Below are 18,947 nucleotides of genomic sequence, written 5' to 3'. Positions count from 1 at the left end.
AGTACGACCCTGGTTTTCTTATGTCCTGCGGCACTTTGTGACTTTCGAGCGGTCCCCGGGGAGCCCGTTCAGCGCCCGTGCACCCTCCAGGGGGAGAACCTGGCGCTGCTGTCCCGTCCCCCTGCCCGGGCCGCCCCCGGCGCCGTCAGCGCCCCCGAGCCGAGGGTCGGGACCCGACCCGGGACCCCCCGGCCCCGCCGCTCCCGAGCGCCCCCAGCGGGCGGCGGGCGCAGCGCAGCGGCGGCGGGAGGTGCCCCGGCGCCGGGGCCCTGCCCCCGGGTCCGCATCACGTGGTGCGGCGCGGACCAATGGCGCGGCGCGGTGCGGGCCTGGGCGCCATTGCTGTCAGAGCGCAGGAGGCAGAGCGGGCGCGGAGCTGCGGCCGCTGCGGGCACGGCCGGCGCAGCGCGGGCGGACAGCGCTCCCTGCCCGGGTCGGGCCGCGCCCGCACCGCCGTCACCCCGCGGGCAGCGCCGACGAGGCGGCGGCGCCGGCAGCAGGAGCGGGAGGAGGAGGAAAACACCATCCACGCACAGCCAGCGGCGGCAGCAGCGAGGGGCGGCCGGGCGGGGCGGGGAGGGGACACAGCGCCCCCCGCCCGCCGACGCCTCCGCACGGGGCCGGGACCGGGACCCCCCCTCGCCTCGCCCGCCCCGCGTCCCGCACGGACCCACCGCCCTCCGCGCGACCCCCGATCGGGGGGGGCCGCACCTGGACGCGGAAGGGCGGCCCCGGGCCCCCCCTTCCTCCTCTTCTTCTCCCGGCCTGGAGGAGCGGGGGACGCGTCCCCCCCGTTTGCACCGGAGAAGGGCCTCCCGGCTCGAGGATTATCGGCGCGGGGGCGGGTAGCGAGGAGCAGCACGCCCGCCCCGGCCTCGGCGCGTCCCCTCCCGGCCGCGGGGCCCCGCGGGGCCGAGGGGCCGGAGCGCGGCGGCCGCCCCGGGCAGTGACGGGGGTCGCCCCGGGGGTCGCCCGCCTTGCCCCTCGCCCCCCGGCCGTCCCCCCAGACATGCCCCGCCGTGGCGGTCCGGCTCGCCGAGGATCATGACTGCGGCAGCGAACTGGGTGGCGAACGGGGCCAGCCTGGAGGACTGTCACTCCAACCTCTTCTCGCTGGTGAGTGAGTGAGCGGGTGGTGGCGGTGGTGCGGGTGGGCGCCCGGGGGTGGCTCCGCGCCGGGTTTGCCGGTCGGGAGCAGCTGCCGGGGGTTTATAGGCAGGGCCCGGGGCTGCTCCTGCGCTGGCCCCTCCCCCGGCCCGGTCCCCGTGTTTATTTTGCTCCTTAGCGTGGTTTGCTGCGGGTCTGTGTATCGCGCTCTCAGCTGGAGAGCGGGGAGGGGATGGCTCTGTGTCCCCTGCGCGACCATCTTCCCTGGGTAAACAGGCTCCTCTCCCCGCCTCCCTTGGCACTCCGTGCCCTGTGCGCTTTGTGCCACCGAACCGGGGGGTTTTCTCTCCTCTCACAATGACAAACGCCATTTCAGCAGCAACGAACGCTCATGTAGTGTGATCGACTGTCGGACTTAGCTCTGGGCTCCTGTGACGGCGTGTCAGCTGCTGTTACAGCCTGCTCTCCTTTTTGCACACATCGTGCTCGGGGGCAAGAGGTTAAAAAAAAAAAAACAAACAAAACAACCAAACCTTTTAATTTTTTCTTCTCCAAAGAACAACAGCGTCTGACAGTAGTGTGCCGGATTGTTTGTATAGATACCTTCTGCCCATCTCACAGGGAACTTCCGACGTGGATGGTGTGGTTTAATGTTGCAGAAATCATGGTATCAGTTTTGGCTGGCTATAGACCGGCAATTTAAGTTTAAAATACGGAAACAATTTGTGCGTAATGGCAAAGTCGTTTGGAAATTCTTTGCTTTATTTTACCTGGCACGCACAGGAACATTATCCCTTCTAGCAGGGCAACAGCTGAGTGAGGAGAGGACTGCTGGATCGTCGGGAGCCTTCCAGCGCTACAGGGATAATGTCGGAGGGGAGGAGGGACTTGTTCAGTGCGTGGTGTGGTGGAGTTAAAACCTTGTGATGCAACTTTGGGGGTAGCATGTGTGAAAGGATTGTGGCGGGTGCCCCCTCCCCGCAGCAGAGCTCTGCCAGAATTGGAGGTGGGTGCATATGTTCTTCTTCTGATAGAACGGAAGAGATTGTTTTTAGCTCCCTTATGAAAATAAGGAGAGGGAAAAAAAAAAGGAAATTACTTAGAAATGCAAATGATCAAGCTCTTTGTTTTATGCTTTTTAACGTTATTGTAGTGTATTTGTTATTTTGTCTCAGGATTTGTGGATTTTTTTTTTTTTTAACCTACATGTGTTTGGTGTATATTTTGCTCGTACCTTTTAAGAATCTGGAACAAGAGCTGTAGTCTTCCACTGCTAGAAAACTGCCCCATAGAGCTTGTTCTGTGAGAATGATACATTTCTAACTTTGGCTTTTTATCGAACTGTTACGTTATGTAAGTTTGTATCAGTGCTTCTGTTTGAAGGCATGTAGTAGTATTTATAAATATGTAGCTATGCTCTGTGTATCGAGATGCAGGAAGGGTGATTTGGGGGATTGTTATGGTGATTTTGACTACGGCTGCTCTTAGCCAGGGAGGAAAATAAACCGGGAAGCATGAGGGGAACAATCGTATCTGATCGTAGAAGGGAGGCAGTGGAGGGTTTGCTCCTCACAGAGTTGTGAGGTCCCCGTTCATTAATGCAGACTGGAGTGTGTGTTTGGAGAGGCGGAACTTCTCCTGCAGTTGCAATCTGCAGATCTGTCACTGGTAAAAATAATTGTTGGCATGCAATTAGCATAAATTATAAAGTGAAGCTATTTCATAGTTATTGTGGTTTGGTTGCTTTTTTTCTCCCACCTGACTAGGCTAGGGAAATGTTCAATTTTAAATGGGTGTGTAATATCAGTGAAATAAGTTAAATTAAATTCTTTTGCAAGTGGCTTTAATAATAATGAGTTTAATGTGCAACCCTTTAATCTGCCATGTAATTTTGTGGGAGGTATCTGTGCCTTAATGTGGTGTTGTGTATGAAACTCTGTTTTTATTGTATTCTGGCTCTACCAAAAAAAAAAAAGGAAATAAAGTAGTAGTATTTTTAAAATACAGCCTATGTGAAAACTATTAGGAAGATTTATTTTATATTGTGTTAGGTTTTTTTTGGGATTTATGTAGCAGAGAAAGATTTTGAAAATGGAAACACTGACTGAAAATATGTGGCCAGCACCACTGACCCTTTAACCTCAGATTGTCATATTCATTTCAGAATTTATGAAGTGTTTAAACTACAGTAGTCTGGATTAGTATGTAGAGAAACTTTTGCTAATCATTTACTTTTTCAGTGTAACAGAACAAAATATAAACCACTAGCTGGTGGGAATCCATTCATTTTTTAACAGCGAGGTAGATTACAAATATTTTGAAAATTGATTCTCCTATTAGAAATTGGGGGTTTTTCAACTGCAGGCTTTGTTTTGTGTGTGAATCACAAAGAAATGTTTGTGACTGGAGAATTACAGTTCTGAAATAATTATAGTCTATCATGATACTGTTTGTTCATGGTTAAATAATATTCCTTGCCACAGACATTTGTTTTGTGGAAGCAGGAACGTTGTCTCCCTGCCCTGGAGAAGCCAGAGCTCTGTGTCAGCTCTGTCTGGTTGCTGTGGTGGGTTTGGGTTGGTGTAACACTTCATGATTTCTATTTTTCTGTTAGCTGTAGACATGCTAGAGAGGTTAGGAGCCTTTGCTGCTTCTGAATCTTTTGATGGAAAGTGATTTCTTAAAGCTTTTAGTAACTGATTCTCATTTATCGGTGGTGTCCAGACACTGTGGAGGCCCTCAGTGGTGTGGGCTCAGAATGTGTCCCCTGAGGGAAGGGCACGGTGTGAAGTGAAGGTTTTAAAGTTACCTTTGACTGTGCAGGTGCTGGGGGTGGTGCTGGGCTGGCATTCCATGGAATGTCCCTCTGGATTGCAGCGCTTGGCGGCACCATTGTGTGTGGCGCTCTCCAGCAGCGCGGGGATCCAGTGCTGCTCTGGGAAATGGGTTCATGCTGGTGTGCTGTGGCAGGCAGAAAGCCCAGCCAGCCTGCACACATCCCCAGTCCTGCTCTGAGCAGGGAGCCTTTCCCAGTAAGGTGATGGAAGGGCCGGTTTGCATCTTTGTTATCAGAGTACTCCTCAAATAATAACTTGTTTAATCTGCTAAGTATAATAGCCTTGCTCATTAAAAAGACACTTTCTGTCTGAAATTGCTGTTCTAGCACAGCAGTAGGAAAAATGATATTTATCCTCACTCCGTTTTTGCTGTAGTCAAAATGTCTGCTGCTGCTTCTGAAAAGAATGTCTGTTTTGATAAACAGTATTTAATAAGCCATTGTATGGGCCAGTTTATTTAAATACTAATTAAGAGCTGTCTAATAACTATTTAGAGACAAAATGTTCTGAGGTAATATGCTTTGTATTAAAACTTCAGCCTCAGCTGGCAGCAGTCTTCCTGTGAATAATCCTTAATCATAAAAGTAGTCTTACTGAAATTAATTTGACTTTTCCTGTGAGTAAGGGTTACTCATATGACAGTGAGGGCTTTCATGAAGATGTTTCCTCAACTCTCTAGGCTTTGGTGCCATGGTGGATCCAAAGGCACACTCAGTCTTGGGAAACTGGGGTGAAGTTGTGTAACGCTGGATATACTGGAGCTGCAGAGTATGGCCAGGGGTGTCAGGAATGACCTGAAATTTGGAGGAGCTTTCATGGGGTAGAAAGATTTGGTACTGTAGGAATCTTCATGCTGGAAAAGATACGATTGTGTTCTGGGGAAGTGAAACCAGGTTATAGAAGCTGCTATGGAAGATGTCCCATGTTCACGTAGAAGTGCATTCCTACAGGAACCCACTGCCAGAAGGGTCCAGGCAGTGGGAATTGTGTTTGTTCTTGTTTAAAAGGCAAAGTTGGCAGTCCACATCCAGGAACAGAAGTTGTCCACTTTGACCAGTGAGTTTTGTTGATGTTTCCAGAATAAAATAAAAGGAATTAAAGCAACCTGAGGTGGCACTTGGCTTATTCTCCTAAAGGTTCTTAATGGCATCAGAAAGTGAAGGTTGCAGAGGCTGCTGTGAGCTATTCCTTGCTGTTGCATAATTGTCAGTAAAGGACTTCATAGTAAATGTTGATTGCTCAATGCCTTCAGTAGTAGTGAATTAACCAGTAGTCCTTGCTTGTTGTGTTTTCATAAATGCAGTGCTCCGAGCAGTGGGCTGGGATTTTGGCATCCTGAGTGTTCAGCACTGAACAGTGTCTATCTTGCTTGTTTGGAATTTTATGTAGGTGTGAATTTACATGCATAAATAATTAAGAAATGGGATTAACCTCTCAAGTTGTGCAAAAGTATTTGATTCTCTAGTTATCTTTGTCCTGAGTTTTATTAGGTAACAAGACAGAAGTAGAGCGATGACATTAGAAAGCTTGTTCACTTCTTGCTAATAAAAGATTATTTCAGGTTTTAAATCACTTCAGTGGTAGGTTTTTATTATGTCCTGTCAGAGTATTTGACAGTTTAATGGGACATGCCAGGGAGAGGGTTTGAAGTGAACAGACCCAGATTTGCAAAGAGATTGGGACAGTGATGTTCAGCCAGCATGCCCAGCTCCAGGAGGGGAATTGAGGGATCTGTTGGATAACCAACCTTTTGGGAATATTCCCCAAAAAAATGGGGGGTGCAGGAGTGACATTTGCAGCTCAGAATAAATGTGTCCAAGCTAATCAGTCACAAATATGTGAGTGAGGTTTCCTTGAAATCGTGAGTATCTTGTGAATGTGCACATGTCCTGGGGATGGAAATCCTTCCCCAGAGACTCTGTCCTGATTCTGGTGGCACTGTGTGTCCCATCGTGTGACTGCTGTTGGGAACATCAGCACAAAAAAATGACTATCCAAATATCAGGATGAAGTATTAAAAAATATCCTAGGTAACTACACCTTAGGAACAGGAATTTTAATTTACTGTAACACTATCTGGAAATAGATTTTTCTATTTTTCTACATTGTTAATACAGAATTGACATCATAACCCCAGTTCTCAAACACCCTCCCCACCCTGACTCATTTGATCTCGGATTTTTTTGCCTTCTTCTTAGAGCGCTTCCTCATATGAAAGAATAAAGAAAGATCTACAGATAGAACTTTTTAATCCTTTCTTCTATTATTTTACTTCTGGACAATGCAGTTCTTTTGAAGAAAATCTGAAGAAACTGAACGTTTTGATCTTTGGTGGAAAAAAAATAAGTGTGGTGCATATGAGATATATTTGCTGAGTGTGTTAACTGGAGTAACTTTGGTCATTAGATGAAGAAGGAATCTTTGTGGATTTTAATTTTTTCATCTCTCTAGTTCCCAGAAGCGTTACATGAAAGGATATGTGTGCATGCAGATGCACTGCTTTTAAATACCAAAGCCCATCGGTGTTAGGGGGCTGTTGCACTTTGTGGTGGGGTGAACACCTGGGCTGGTTTGAAGCCTCCTGGTCACTGAGTGAGAATGCACCTGTTGTCTCCACTTTCCTTGATCTCTCTGTGGAATTACACCCACCTCCCCACCTGCCTCAGTCCTCTTTTACATCATAGTTGTGGCAGCATGCTTTTATCAGGGTTTGGGTTTTGCTCTCATCAGAGTAGCGATGAGCCTACCAATTTTTTCTCGCATCCCATGGCTGGAATGGTTGGCACCTTGCTGCATTCCTTCATTGTCTCCCTGCTGTTATGCCTGCTCCCTTTGCCTTTTATTTTTCCTTGAGTGCTGGCTCCAGTGTACTCCAGGATCATGTCATTATAGATTTACGTTCTTTGGTTTTTTCTACTTGTTCTGTGGTAGCTGTGGAAGGTGGTAGTTGATGTCCACAGTCCTACAAAACCCCTTTTCCTGAGCTTGTATGGGATCTTCTGGACAACCCAGTAACACTGGGTAGGTGGTTGGGCCGTTCCCACTGTTGTTAAGGCTGACAAGTGTAGTTTATACAAAACTTTGGAGTCTGCGTGTGTTCATTTACTGTTCTGTGGGTGAGTCGTGTACTTCGTTGTGTAGAGTCTGTCACAGTGGCATTTGCATCTTGTTGGTGCCATAGTAACACAAATAATAAGCAAAAATACTGCTCTGACTGAAAACATGCTTGTTTTAGTATTAACTTGCCAGTTTTAAAAGTGCACAAGTGTTTCCAACAGAAGATCCCAACCCAAATCCAGAAGATTTGCTTATAAGGAGTGTGTGTTTACATGGGGGCATCTTTGTTCCTCAGACCAGGCTGTTCCACTGCTTTCATTTTGAGCTCAAAGTATTGCTTTAAAAATAGATCCTCTTTCCTTGAGTTCCCTGACATCAACTGATAGTTTTAAAGAGAAACCAGCTAATAAAAATATTCTGCTCTGCAGACCTCAAAATACGGCTAAAAGCTGGTGTTGGGCACTCTGTGCACACAATAGTGGAGTGAGCACACAGGGCAGGGATAAGGGGACTTGGAATACTGGCAGTGACAGCTTGTGTTGTTTCCTGCTGTGGCCCAGCTCGTTACAGAGCTGTGCATCCCAGCACTGCAAAATGATAACGAGGGCTGAGCAGAACCTGCTCTGATACCAGGGAAGAAGTTTAGCTCTTCACATTGGGAGGGGTCTCAGCATTTCCTCATGTAGTAAGGAGCTGCCTTACTCACAAGTGTAAAGGGTTTAGGCAGTTTTTCCTTTGGCTTGCGCTGTGACTATTCATTAATTGTGATGAATTCTGACTCTCAATTTCTACCTTAATCTGTAAAAATACAGATTGAGTCATGTCCATAATCCATGAGCAGAATTGCGGTAGTGCATGTGAACATGTGGCTAGAGCTTTTAGTGGCATCCTCGCTTTTGTTTCTTTGAGATGGGGGATTTTATTGTGTGGTGCTGTTGTATAAGGTGCCCTGGAGCAATATTTACATTTATGTGACTAACACAGATGAGCTCAAACATACACAATGACCTTGTCCCTATATTAAGGAATGTATTTAATCAGTTTGTGAAAATAGAGAAAAATGGCCAAGCTTCTATTACAAAAGTAATAAGATGTGACACATGTATTTCTGTATCTCTTCTTGTGGGACACTTACCTCAGCTTTCTTTAATCAGCAGTGTTGCAGCTTAGTGTATACTTGTTTATGAAAATCGTAATTACAGAGGAAAAAATTTGGCTTTTTTGTTCCTCCCCCTTCACTCCTCTTCCATGCCTTGGTGGCTCCAGAAAGGTCCATAAATTCATATTTAAGCCTGGAGTGTGGAGCTGACCTAGTGAAAATCTTTTCTCCCTTCTCTTTCCCAAGGCAGCTCTGTTCCCCTCATTCCTCTCTCCCCACCACGTTTTGGCAGTGGCATGGATTGAACGGAGATCAAAGTGGCTTTGTAACCACAATCCGTGTCTTAGAGAAGGAAATTTAAAGCTTGTTCAGTAAAACTTTATTTCATTCATCTTTTAGCTTTAAAAGAGCTATGCTGTGGTCAGGGCCTTGTGGTTGCCTGTTCTTATGACTCCATATTTGCCCATAAAATACAATATTTTGTGAGAACAGAGGATTGAAAGCAAAATTTAAAGGAAAACTCTTCTTTACCTATTGATCAGGCATTGGCAAACTTCCAGTTTTTGATAACAATGCATTCATAGCTGACAGCTATGAGACGTAAGTTTCAAAATGTGTTGGTTTTTTACATTATAGACTCCTGACTTTTTGCTTATAGGAGTCTCTGATTTACTAAGAAGTTTTCAAACCTAGTTTAATATATCTGCAGTCTCTTAGTGTTGGACTTTTATGAGTCTCACTTCATGTATGTCTACAATGTTACTGGATTTGTAGGCGGCTCTGGTGAGATACAAAATTAATTCCAGGAATATTTTGTAGTGGCCATGTCAAGTATTTTTATAAAAAAAGTAATTTCTTTGCTGAGAGAAAAGGTGAATTGGTTAAATTACTTTATTCTGAAAAGCTGCTTTCAGTTTTAGCCCAGTGTTTCTAGTTATTTAATTTTCTGTGTGTATTTTAATAAAATTTTGACTGGAGCTCTCTGTGAATTTCCATAATTCCCTTCTGGCAGGAGGTGCTGGATTCTTGTCTTTGCAGGAATGACAGTGAGAGAGCTGGCAAAGTCAATCTACATGACCAGTCATGCAGTGGCTTTATTTACTGCTTTCCATATTACAGGAGATTCAGACACCAGGATTCTCCAGGTGTGGGTTTTGAAGGGCTGAGGGATTTTGGCTGCTCCTGACAAGCTGGGCATTTTTGGGTGTCAGTGATGAGGACAGGGATGAAGAACCAGGGCTGGGGGATGGGATTCCTGTGCTGTTCCTGCCTCCCTGTCCCAGAGCAGGAGCCTGGGTTGGGCTCCTTTGGGAAGGGAGAGAGGTGTGCAGGGCAGGGATGGACGTGGCTTAAAACCAAGCTTTGCTGGGCAGGACAGGGATGGACACAGCTCTAAACCCGTGGGAGCTGCTGTGCTGCTCAGATGTGGGGCACGGGAATGTTCTGAGTCCTTGGTGCAGCTTTTTGTGTAATGGAAGAAACGGATCCGCAGTTTTTAACTCACTGTGCCAAAGTTTACTCTGCTCGGGTTGTTACTTCCTCCAGCCCACCCTCCCCCCTGCTTTCTTCTGCCCATATGTCAGATTACTTGGTTTGGGAAACAGCTGATAGTCCATGGTATGACTCTGATGTTTGACATTTCCTTCCTCTTTCAGTTAAAAAAAAATCTAGAAAAGAAAGTTAAGTTTGGGAAGAATAGAGAGGATTCTTTTGTTTTCTTGCAGATTTGATTTTGTAATTATTTTTTTTCATGTGTTGGACTACTTTTGTAGTCCAGCTCTCTCCAAGAGGGGACTTTTTAATTTGGAAAATAGGCAGTCAGTTCTGATTCTTTCTGAAGAAAGAAATCAAACCTCATCATTCACCCTGTCTGAAAACAAGGGAGGGATACCCTGGCTGCTGGCAAGTTGCATCTTTATGTGCTTTTTTTTGTGTGCTATTGAAGTTTGCAGTGGTAGTTTCCATTTTATTATCTGTTCTCAACCATCTACTCAGAAATATAATTTATTAAAATATAATTTATTCCCTTTTGTAAAGAAACTATCGGAAGTGATGGAGAACTTGGAGGTGCCTTTTTGTAAAATAGTGTCTGTGACTTGAGCTGTGGGGTGGGTCACTACCTTAACCCAGGGTTTGGTAATATGAAAAGAATTTCTTCAATTGCTTCTGTCTTTTGTCTTGGAGATGGCATTTTGCTTCCAGGCATTGTGTGCTTCCATACAGCCTGTGGGGTAAGTGTTCAGCTCTGCCATGGGTAAACTTCATTCCATGTAGAATTATTAAGGTTGGAAAAGAGCTCCAAGATCAAGTCCTCTTCTTCCCCTTTTCCCAATAATAACATCCAAACCAAAGCAAACCCAATCATGCCTTGTTACTTTGGGCTGCCATGGCTTTGCTGGGTAGATGTTTGGACATGGGTGGGGTTTGTGCATCCTCTGGACCCCAGATTCCTGCCCATTCAGTTTTGCTCTGCAGATTGGCTTTCCTGTTTCCCTTTCTCACTCCTGCTGATGGGATTCTGGCACAGCAGCTTCCCATTTTGTGTGGCTGTGTTGGTGCAAGAGCCAGCAGGACATGTGTGTGGAAGTGCCTGTGTGAGTCTCAGTGCCATGCTGACCTGGGACAGTGCTGCTGCCATCTTTGTTTCCTTATGTTTATGTCTTGAGTATTTTAGGCTTGAAAGTATCTTTTCAAGTGATGGCTGAGTCTCAGCTCTTTGGCTTCCAGCCATGCTTATCACATTATCCTTTCCCATCTCTGATGGACTGGGTTAGAGCCTTGACAGTGGAGGGGAGCTGCTGAGCCAGGCACCAGCATGGAACCATGTTCTGAATTTGCTGGATTGGTTAAGAGCTGCAGGTATGCTAACCAAAACCTTCACTGAAAGTGAAAGATGTTGATGTAACTCAAAGGTCTTTTATCAAAAATTTCCCCTTTAATTCTTTATTGTTTTAAAATTATTCTTTAAAAGTTTTTGCAGTTAGTCCTGAATGACTGTATCTGCTTTTTAGGTGGACATTGGGTCCTGGCTGAGGATGGCAGCTCTGAGGGTGACCACTGAGTGCTTTGTGTGCTGATGAGATTTCCAAGATACCTCTTGGTACCTCACTAAATGAAGGGGCATGGAACAGTATTGTGGAATCACAATTCCACCAAAGTGTCCTGTCTCAGTGGTCACCAGTGTTTGTTTGGCCTGCTGGATTTGCTGAAGTGGGTGCAGTTGCACTTTCCTTGAATTATCTCCCAGGCTCTCTGTATATTTGGTTGAGAGATTTCTTAAATCAGGTAGATGTTTTATAGAAAAATTCTGAACTACTACATAAATTTTTATCCTGATACAAAAATTTCAGCCACCTCATTTTGGTTTGAGTCTGTGTTCTGCTGATTTAATTTGATATCTGGAAGAAAACCAGTAGCTGTTCTCTAGAGAACCTCAGTTTCCCTCTTGTAAACCAACCAGACTTAAACCATGGATGATTTTTTAACTGTATGGAATATATATTTTTTGACCATTCCTGTAATTCTTCTGGTTTTGATGTTGTGAAACAAGAGCTGCAGTTTGTGATGAATGTGCAGAGCTGCAGATGAATTGTAATGGCCTCAATTTCTGTGTCACCTTCTGTTTCTTTTATAAGAATTTCTCACATTTGGTTTTGTTTTGCCAACCTGTTTTTGCAGTGGATTGGAAGAAGATACTTTCTCTTTCAGTGTGTCAGTGTGTGCTCATTTTCCTTCTGCTGTGCTTGATTGTAGTCATCTACTTTAGTATTTAACCTTGAAATTCTGTGAGGGTTTGGATCCATATCAGTAATTTGGGTGCTTTTACCAGATTGCTCTTTCTTTTATGCTTGCCACTCAAAAAGCCTTTGTTGGTAACTCCTGCATCTGCCAGAGCTGCTGAAATTTGAGCATTAGTATTGGAGTCCTTTCATATTTTCCACTGGGAAAGATGGTACTTGGTTGCCACCTCAAATTCTTTCTGAGATGGGTCTGATTTTTGTTTCTTTGAAAGAAGCAATTAATCTTTCTGACTACCTCCTCTCCTACATGGGCAAAGTCACCCTCATGCTAGGGAGAAAGAGGAAAAAATACCTCATTTCTGTCAGTGCTGTTTACTTTTTAGGCATAAGAGCTCATGCTGTTAGCTTGTGGCTTTTAATAATGTGAAAACTATTATTTTAGAAATGCCTTGGTTTGCTGGTCTTCGATACTGTGATCTGGGATCTCAGATGTCCCCAGGTACAGAAGTCCATCAGGGAGATATCTGATAATAGGATTTTGGTTACAGCTAAATCCTTCTCTGAGACTTGCAAAGGTAAAAGATGACACACAAATGCCCTGACACTGTTGCTTGTCACAAACAGCTCTGGAGTAGGAGCATTTAGATAATCTGTTCCAGGGGGCATGAGGGAAGGAGGCGTCATGGATTGCAGGGATTTATCCAGCAGAAAGCTGTCCCAGGCACATGTGCTGCATGCACTGGCATGCTCACTTTCATGTTGGTTTTAAGAGCCAAGGAATAACAACAAAAAAAAGGTAATTTTTTCATCCTTCATTTTTAAAAGCTTGTTAGTGGCTGCCCTTTATCCCTTTTTTTCCAGCCACTTGACTGTGTGCTTATGCAGGGAGAGGATTAAAGTCAAACATGTCATTCTGCTGCTGCTCTGTTGCATACTAAGAGGGCTGAGGCTGAGCACTGGGCTGCAAAGCACAAACCATGGCATGGTGTTTTTTCTGCCATGGGACACCTATTTCAGAATTATCTATTTTTTGTTGTGCTATTTTTTGTCTATTCTTGATTTCAGAGCAAGTTTGGAGGACTTTGTGCAGTTATGGCAATACTTGGCCTCACAGAAATGTCCTTCTGAAGCTCATTCGGTGCATGCAAGGCCTCTGCACTGCCATGTGATCCCTCCCTCTTACAGGGGCAGAAGGGATAAGCCCTGAGGGAAGGGAACACAAACCATTCCTTGCTTTTTTAAAACAGAAAGCATGAAGAGGAGAATGTTAATATGTAGTTCAGGGAATGATCTGATTTCAGGAGACTCTGCAGGGCTGAGATGATCAATCTGCTGTGGGTTTTCAAACCCCAGAGATCTACAGACCCAGCAGAAAAGATGGGGAATGTCTGTGGACAGGTGCTGGCAGTGCTCAGTTGTGCTGTGGGAATAGGAGCCTCTCTCAGGGTGTACAAACAGTCTGTAAAGCTGTGAAGAAAACAAATTTTTTAGTTAAGCAATCTCCTCTATTCCTTCAATGTACTTGACAGGGACTTAGGCAGATGTTACTAAATACTTTATTTCACTGTGAGAGGGGATGGTGTTTCCCTCCCCCACAAGCAGCACATTGTTACTGAGTAGTTTTCAGTCCTCCTGTCCTCGTCCTTTTGTCCTTCCTTCCTAGTGAAGTGTATCAACATGGCATAACTTTTATCTGGTATTCAAATGGCTGGAGTGGAGTGTGCAATGATATTTCGTTGCTGTGTGAGGATGATGTAGTGAAATGAGACACTGTAACCAAAACAGATGGTGCTAATCTTGAGTCTGTCTGCAAGATCTTACAGCATTTAATTAAAATGGTGGTGTAATTCCCATGACACCTTTAACTACAGTTTAAATTCTTGGACTATGAACTAAGGGCTTTCTTATGCAGATTTTCACTCATGTGAGTAGTCCTTAGTATGAGTCTCTGGTGGCTTCAGAATAGCTACTTACTTGAATGAAGCTCTCAAGATGAGACACTAATAAAACTGGCAAACATATATATGGCATTTACATGTTTTATGTTCCAATTTGAAGCATAAATTGTAGACTAAAGATACTTAGCAACTACTTTCCTACGTAGAAGCAAACAAAATTCTAGTTTAAAGGAATTGCTTAGACTGAGCCTAACTTCAGAGGCTGGTAAATACAATGTTTTAAGGTACCCTGAGCAGTTTAACATCTTCCCCTGGGTTAGAAGGACATTTGATGAAAGCTTTTATATTCCTTTGTTTAACTGAAATGTGTTTGTAAAAGTGGTGATATGTGGCTTCATTTTTACATTGCTTGCATTGGTTTTTTAAGACCATTAAAGAAAGTTATGTCTGAAGCACTGGGCAGACCTGGATTTGTCTGAGTGGCACCTTTTAGGCAGGCAATTGGGAAGTATTTTTATAGTTGGTTTTTGTTTTGTTTCAAATTTGGAGAAGTGTGAAAAATAAAATGACCTGAAATTTGCCATCTTGAAAGTCTCTGAGAAAGCAGGGTTGGAGCTGAGGGCCTGTGTGATTGATATCTGGTTCTTTTATTCATGATATGATCTTACCTCCTTTCCAATGTATCCTTCCTATTTTGAAAGTACCAGATGATTTTCTACACTCTGCAGCCTGACTCTATCTTAGCTTTTCTTACTTTTCTGTTCGATATGAAGCAGGGAAAATAGCACATTTATATCATTTTAGTCATTGTTTTTGATGTAGAGAAGCACAAAGTAGTTCAAAAATAGCTCTGCTTTATACTTGATGTGGCCAAATACGAGAATTTCTCAAACTTTTGATGCTCTCCCTCTTTCTCCTTCTGCTGTGTCTATATCCTTGTATAGTCTCTCCAGGGAGCTTTGTGTATTAAAATGGGTGGAATTACTCAAGTGATCTGGAGAAGTTAATTTAGAGTTGGCCTGTCCATTTCCCATAAAACAGAGGCCAAAAAGCATTTGGTGGAGATGGGAAATAAAAGAGGAGGTGGAAGATGGGTTTGTTTGTGTTCCATCTGCAAGGGCTGTAGAAGAGGAAAGCAGTCACAGTGGCTACCCAGCACTAATTATATCTTCAGGGTTGCTGGGAGCATGCCAGCACCGAGTTGTGCACTGTGAAATATTACTGGGGAATTGTGATTTTTTAGCAGCCTAAACTCTGCCAATCTGAGTGGAGCACAATGAGATCAGCAGAAGACCCTCCCAGCCTGCCTATTATTGTGATTTAAGCCTGAAGGGGGAAAAGAATGAAGAGCTTAGGTTTTCTGTCTCCTAGGAATTCACAGTCGTGGATGGTGTCCTGGAGCCCTGAGCTGTGGCAGGTACATGTGGAGGTGTCTGTATTTAGGGCAGCAGGGTGTGAAAGAAAGTGCTAATTTGCTTTCTGTGTCTCTCTGCTTGTCTGTGTGTGCAGGGGGGATCAGAGGTTTGAACACTCAGCTCCTCATCTCTTTTGAGGCTGTTTCACTCTGCAGGGTGTGATGATGGTCACTGAAACCTGAGTTTGTGTTCCTTTCCAAGGGACTCTGTGTGATCACTCTAAGGCTATGCATCTGAATAAAGACATTGGCAATGCGCTGTTTTCATTAATGCCTCTTTCTTGGGGATGTTTTGGGTGGTTTTGGATGCCTGTGTGGAATTTGAACACACTCTTTTACCCTGACAGCTGCTTTTGAAAACATCAGAAACAGATCTTTTTGTGTCTTGGGAATTACTCTGTAAGAAGTTGGATGTTAGTGAAGGGTTTGGGTATTACTGTTAGAGATCCAATTTCTCTGTTTCCTTACACGCTTGGCCCAGTGCATTTAGAACTGGCGTCTCACAAATATTCTGTGTCCAAGTGCAGTTGCTGAACTTAGGAAAAAAACTCCATTTCAAAAAAGCCCCACTTATCTGAGCAGTTAAACCCTTCACAGCACAGTCCTCCATAACACATGTTCCTTTATAAACCAAAGCAAAAATCTCATTTAATGCATGATTTGCTAACAGTGTTGGATAATAGTAAGTATTTGTAAGTTCCTTGGTTTTTTTGATCAGGCTTTTTAGTTTTAAAAACATTGTAGCAACTGCAATAAGCCAAAACTATGCCTATGGGAAGAGATGCAAGAAACACAGTCAGTTACATCACCTGGCAAAGTTCTGCTTTGTTCTGAATTCATCTCTAGCCAGTTGTGAGTTAAACAGCATGTTCACAGTTTTGTTCTCAGGTTGGCAATTTTGGTTTCTGTCTCAGTGTTTCAGGCTGCTTTCAAACCAGCAGTTTTACTAATCAGAGCATCTCTGCCCTCCCTGACCTGCTTTGCTGTCCTCAGACTTCCCGGTACAAGCATCTCTGTGGCTGTTTAATGAATCAGGTGTGGGGACTGATCTGACTAGAGGAAAAAGTCGTTTAATCCAACCCTTCTGGGTTTGAGTCAGCCCAGCTCAGTGTGAATGTCTGAACAGCAGCTGAGTGCTGCAGGGAAGGCACCCAGGCCAAGCCTGCTCTGGCACCAGTGCTTGCTTGTGTTGGTTGAGATGTACATGAGCAGCAGCCTGGGTGCACTGAAGGTTGTGTTTTATCTGATTGGAGCTGTCCCTGACAGGGGAGATCCCACTCTGCTCTCCCTCCTCTCCTGGGGCTGCTCAGTCATTCCCTGGCTGCAGGATAAGCTGTCAGGGTGCTAAGCCTGGAAATGTTAGTCTTTCTCTTGCTTTCTCTTGTTTAAATTGGTGAAGTGATCCCATTCACGGGGTGATTCCATGACCAGTAGATCCAGTGTCAGACTGGGACATGGAAATGCATGGCTGGGGCTGAGGAAGAGGCTGTGTTGGGTCAGCCTGTGCTCACTTCCAGTGAAGAACAAACGAAACCACATTTGGCTGTTCAGAACAGTTCCCAGAACTACAGCCCATTGCTTGTCTGTGCAAACCCTGCTACAGATGGAGGCCTCTTCAAACCAGGGCTGTTGGTTTGTTTAAAGAAATTAATGTAAATAAATCTCCATGTGGATGCAGATCTTCTCCCTATAGTGTGTTAAATACTTTACACAGAACATCAGTAGAGGCGTAGAATGTGTGTAAGTGTTTTGGGTGTAGTCTGCTCTTGTGTATCCCTTCTGGATTCAAATTTCTATTTGGATTCAATTTTAATTAACATGAGGACACAATCCAGAAGTTCTGAGGGATTAGTACTGATGCTTACCTATTAAAAATTTAAACAGAAACAGACATATCCCAATACATGTGCTGAACCACATCTCTGCAACTCGAACTGGGAAACGATGTGTGAGAGCTCATTTAATGCTGCTACTGAGTCCAAAGCCCCAGGACTCGTCTCTCCCTTTTTCTCTGTGTGTGTGTGGGCACTGGTATGATCCAGGTTAGTAGTTTATCATTCCTCAGAGTCCACAGAATTGCAGATTCCAGGGGTTAGTGCAGAATTTAACTGGATGCAGCTCTGCTGATTTCACTGTGCTTTCCTTGACAGTTTCATCCCTCCTCTGGGGGGGATGTTGGGGTGATACCTCTGAGCTGGCAGGAAGCCACAGGAGCCTCTTTGCTCTTTGAAACAGCTGAGCTCTGGCTTTTGCTGTGTGGATCAAGCGAGTGCTGCTGTTGGGTAACGTCCTTTGTTCAGTTGGGTTTTTGGTTTTGGTTTTCATCATCTTCCTGTTCCATGCTCTTTGTGACTTAGCATATGTTCTTAGCTGGTTATGGCACAAACATTTAACCTTTTTTCACAGGTTGCCTAGGCTGGCACTAATTCTTGCTGTTTTGTGGTCTGTAGTTACTTTCATTGTCCTGTTCCAGAAACTCTGCCTGTTCCTTTTCCATGCTATAGCTGGGGATGCATGTAGAGCAGATGTAGATATTTTGGAGGAGCGCTTTTTCTTAGACTGTTATTTAATGTATGAGGCGTTCTAGCACCCTACTATGGAAAAAATAACTTTACTCCTTCCATTTTGTCTCTTCCTCCTGCATTCCCCTGCCCTTATCGTGCCAGGAAGGCGGCACATGGCTGTGTATCTCAGCCACTCTGGAATATCATTTCCCATTTCCTTTTCCATAGTTCCTAACCCTTTGGATGGCTGATCAGCATTTCTGTCTGAGTGCAAGACTTGAGTGCTGGCTGTAGGGAGCCTCCAGCTGCGACAAGCCAGGACTGGTGTCCTGCTGGCAGGATATAGGATGGCAGTGTCCCTTCTGCCCTGTGGAGCTAAAGATGTCTGGTGTTTTAGGGGTCTGCAAACAATAAACCCAATTTCCTTGCTGTTCAGTGTTCCATAGGTTTTTCCCCTTCCCAGTGCAGTACTGAGTGGCCATGTGCCTGGTGAGGCCTCTTCAGAGGTCTATTAAATGGGCAATCTGGATAATCAGTGTTTGGGGAGATAGTCCTTGAGGCAGAGTCCCAGGACCATGGGCCAGAGTCCTACTGTGCCAGGCTGTATACAGGAACGAGGTGAAACTTTTTCAGGGAATGTTATTTACAAGATGCAAGAAATACTTGTGGTTTTTGCTCTGTTGTTGGTATGATGAGCATCACCTTCTGCTCCTCAGCAGTTCACTAGCTGGCTCTTGAACCAGGCAGGCTCCTTCTGCCTACTGTGGTGGGCAGAAGTAAATTTTAGAGTTTAAACTTGTAAATGGACAAAGTTTGTGGACTTGAAAAAGGAAATCCTTCTGTGTGTGATGGGAAATTTGGGTTTTGGAGGAGAAGTTGAATGTCCTTACACAGGTGATAACAATCGGAGGAATATGTGATCTGCAAGGATCTTTAGGAGTAAAAATTCATTCCTGCAGTCAGTGCTGGGTCCTTCCCTTGTCCCTGGCAATGCCCTCTCTTGTCAGAGGTGTAGCTGCTGCCCTGGAGTGTTTGTAGTCCTTGTGGCAGACCAGCTGGCTGTTCCTGCAGGAGCACTTGGGAGCTGAGCACCAGCTGCTTCTGGGCAGCCAAGAGAAGGTGTGAACACTGGAAATGAAGCAGTGGAGGGAATAGCAGCAGCAGGAATGTGGTAACAGGTAGAGAGTAGAGTACAAGCCCACTGTGAGCAGGGTATACACACACCAGTTGTGTTTGATAACAACCAGGCTGTCCTGCGGGTATTCCCTGTCCTGTGCTGCAGAGTGGAGAG

At 45.0% G+C, this 18,947-nt stretch overlaps 1 protein-coding gene across 1 annotated transcript in view; it reads left to right on the top strand.

The window, feature by feature from the left end:
* The first annotated feature begins 356 nt into the window (after positions 1–356).
* MED13L (mediator complex subunit 13L) overlaps positions 357–18,947 on the top strand; it is a 172,872-nt gene continuing 154,281 nt past the window's right edge. The window contains exon 1 of the mRNA XM_084217442.1: positions 357–1,116. Coding sequence (XP_084073568.1) covers positions 1,045–1,116 — 72 coding nt within the window. The 5' untranslated portion in view covers positions 357–1,044. The remainder of the gene's footprint in view (positions 1,117–18,947) is intronic.

The sequence above is a fragment of the Fringilla coelebs genome (genome assembly GCF_963513975.1).
Source record: "Fringilla coelebs genome assembly, chromosome: 17".
NCBI classification, from domain to species: Eukaryota; Metazoa; Chordata; class Aves; order Passeriformes; family Fringillidae; genus Fringilla; species Fringilla coelebs.
This window is presented reverse-complemented; position numbering and strand designations above follow the sequence as displayed.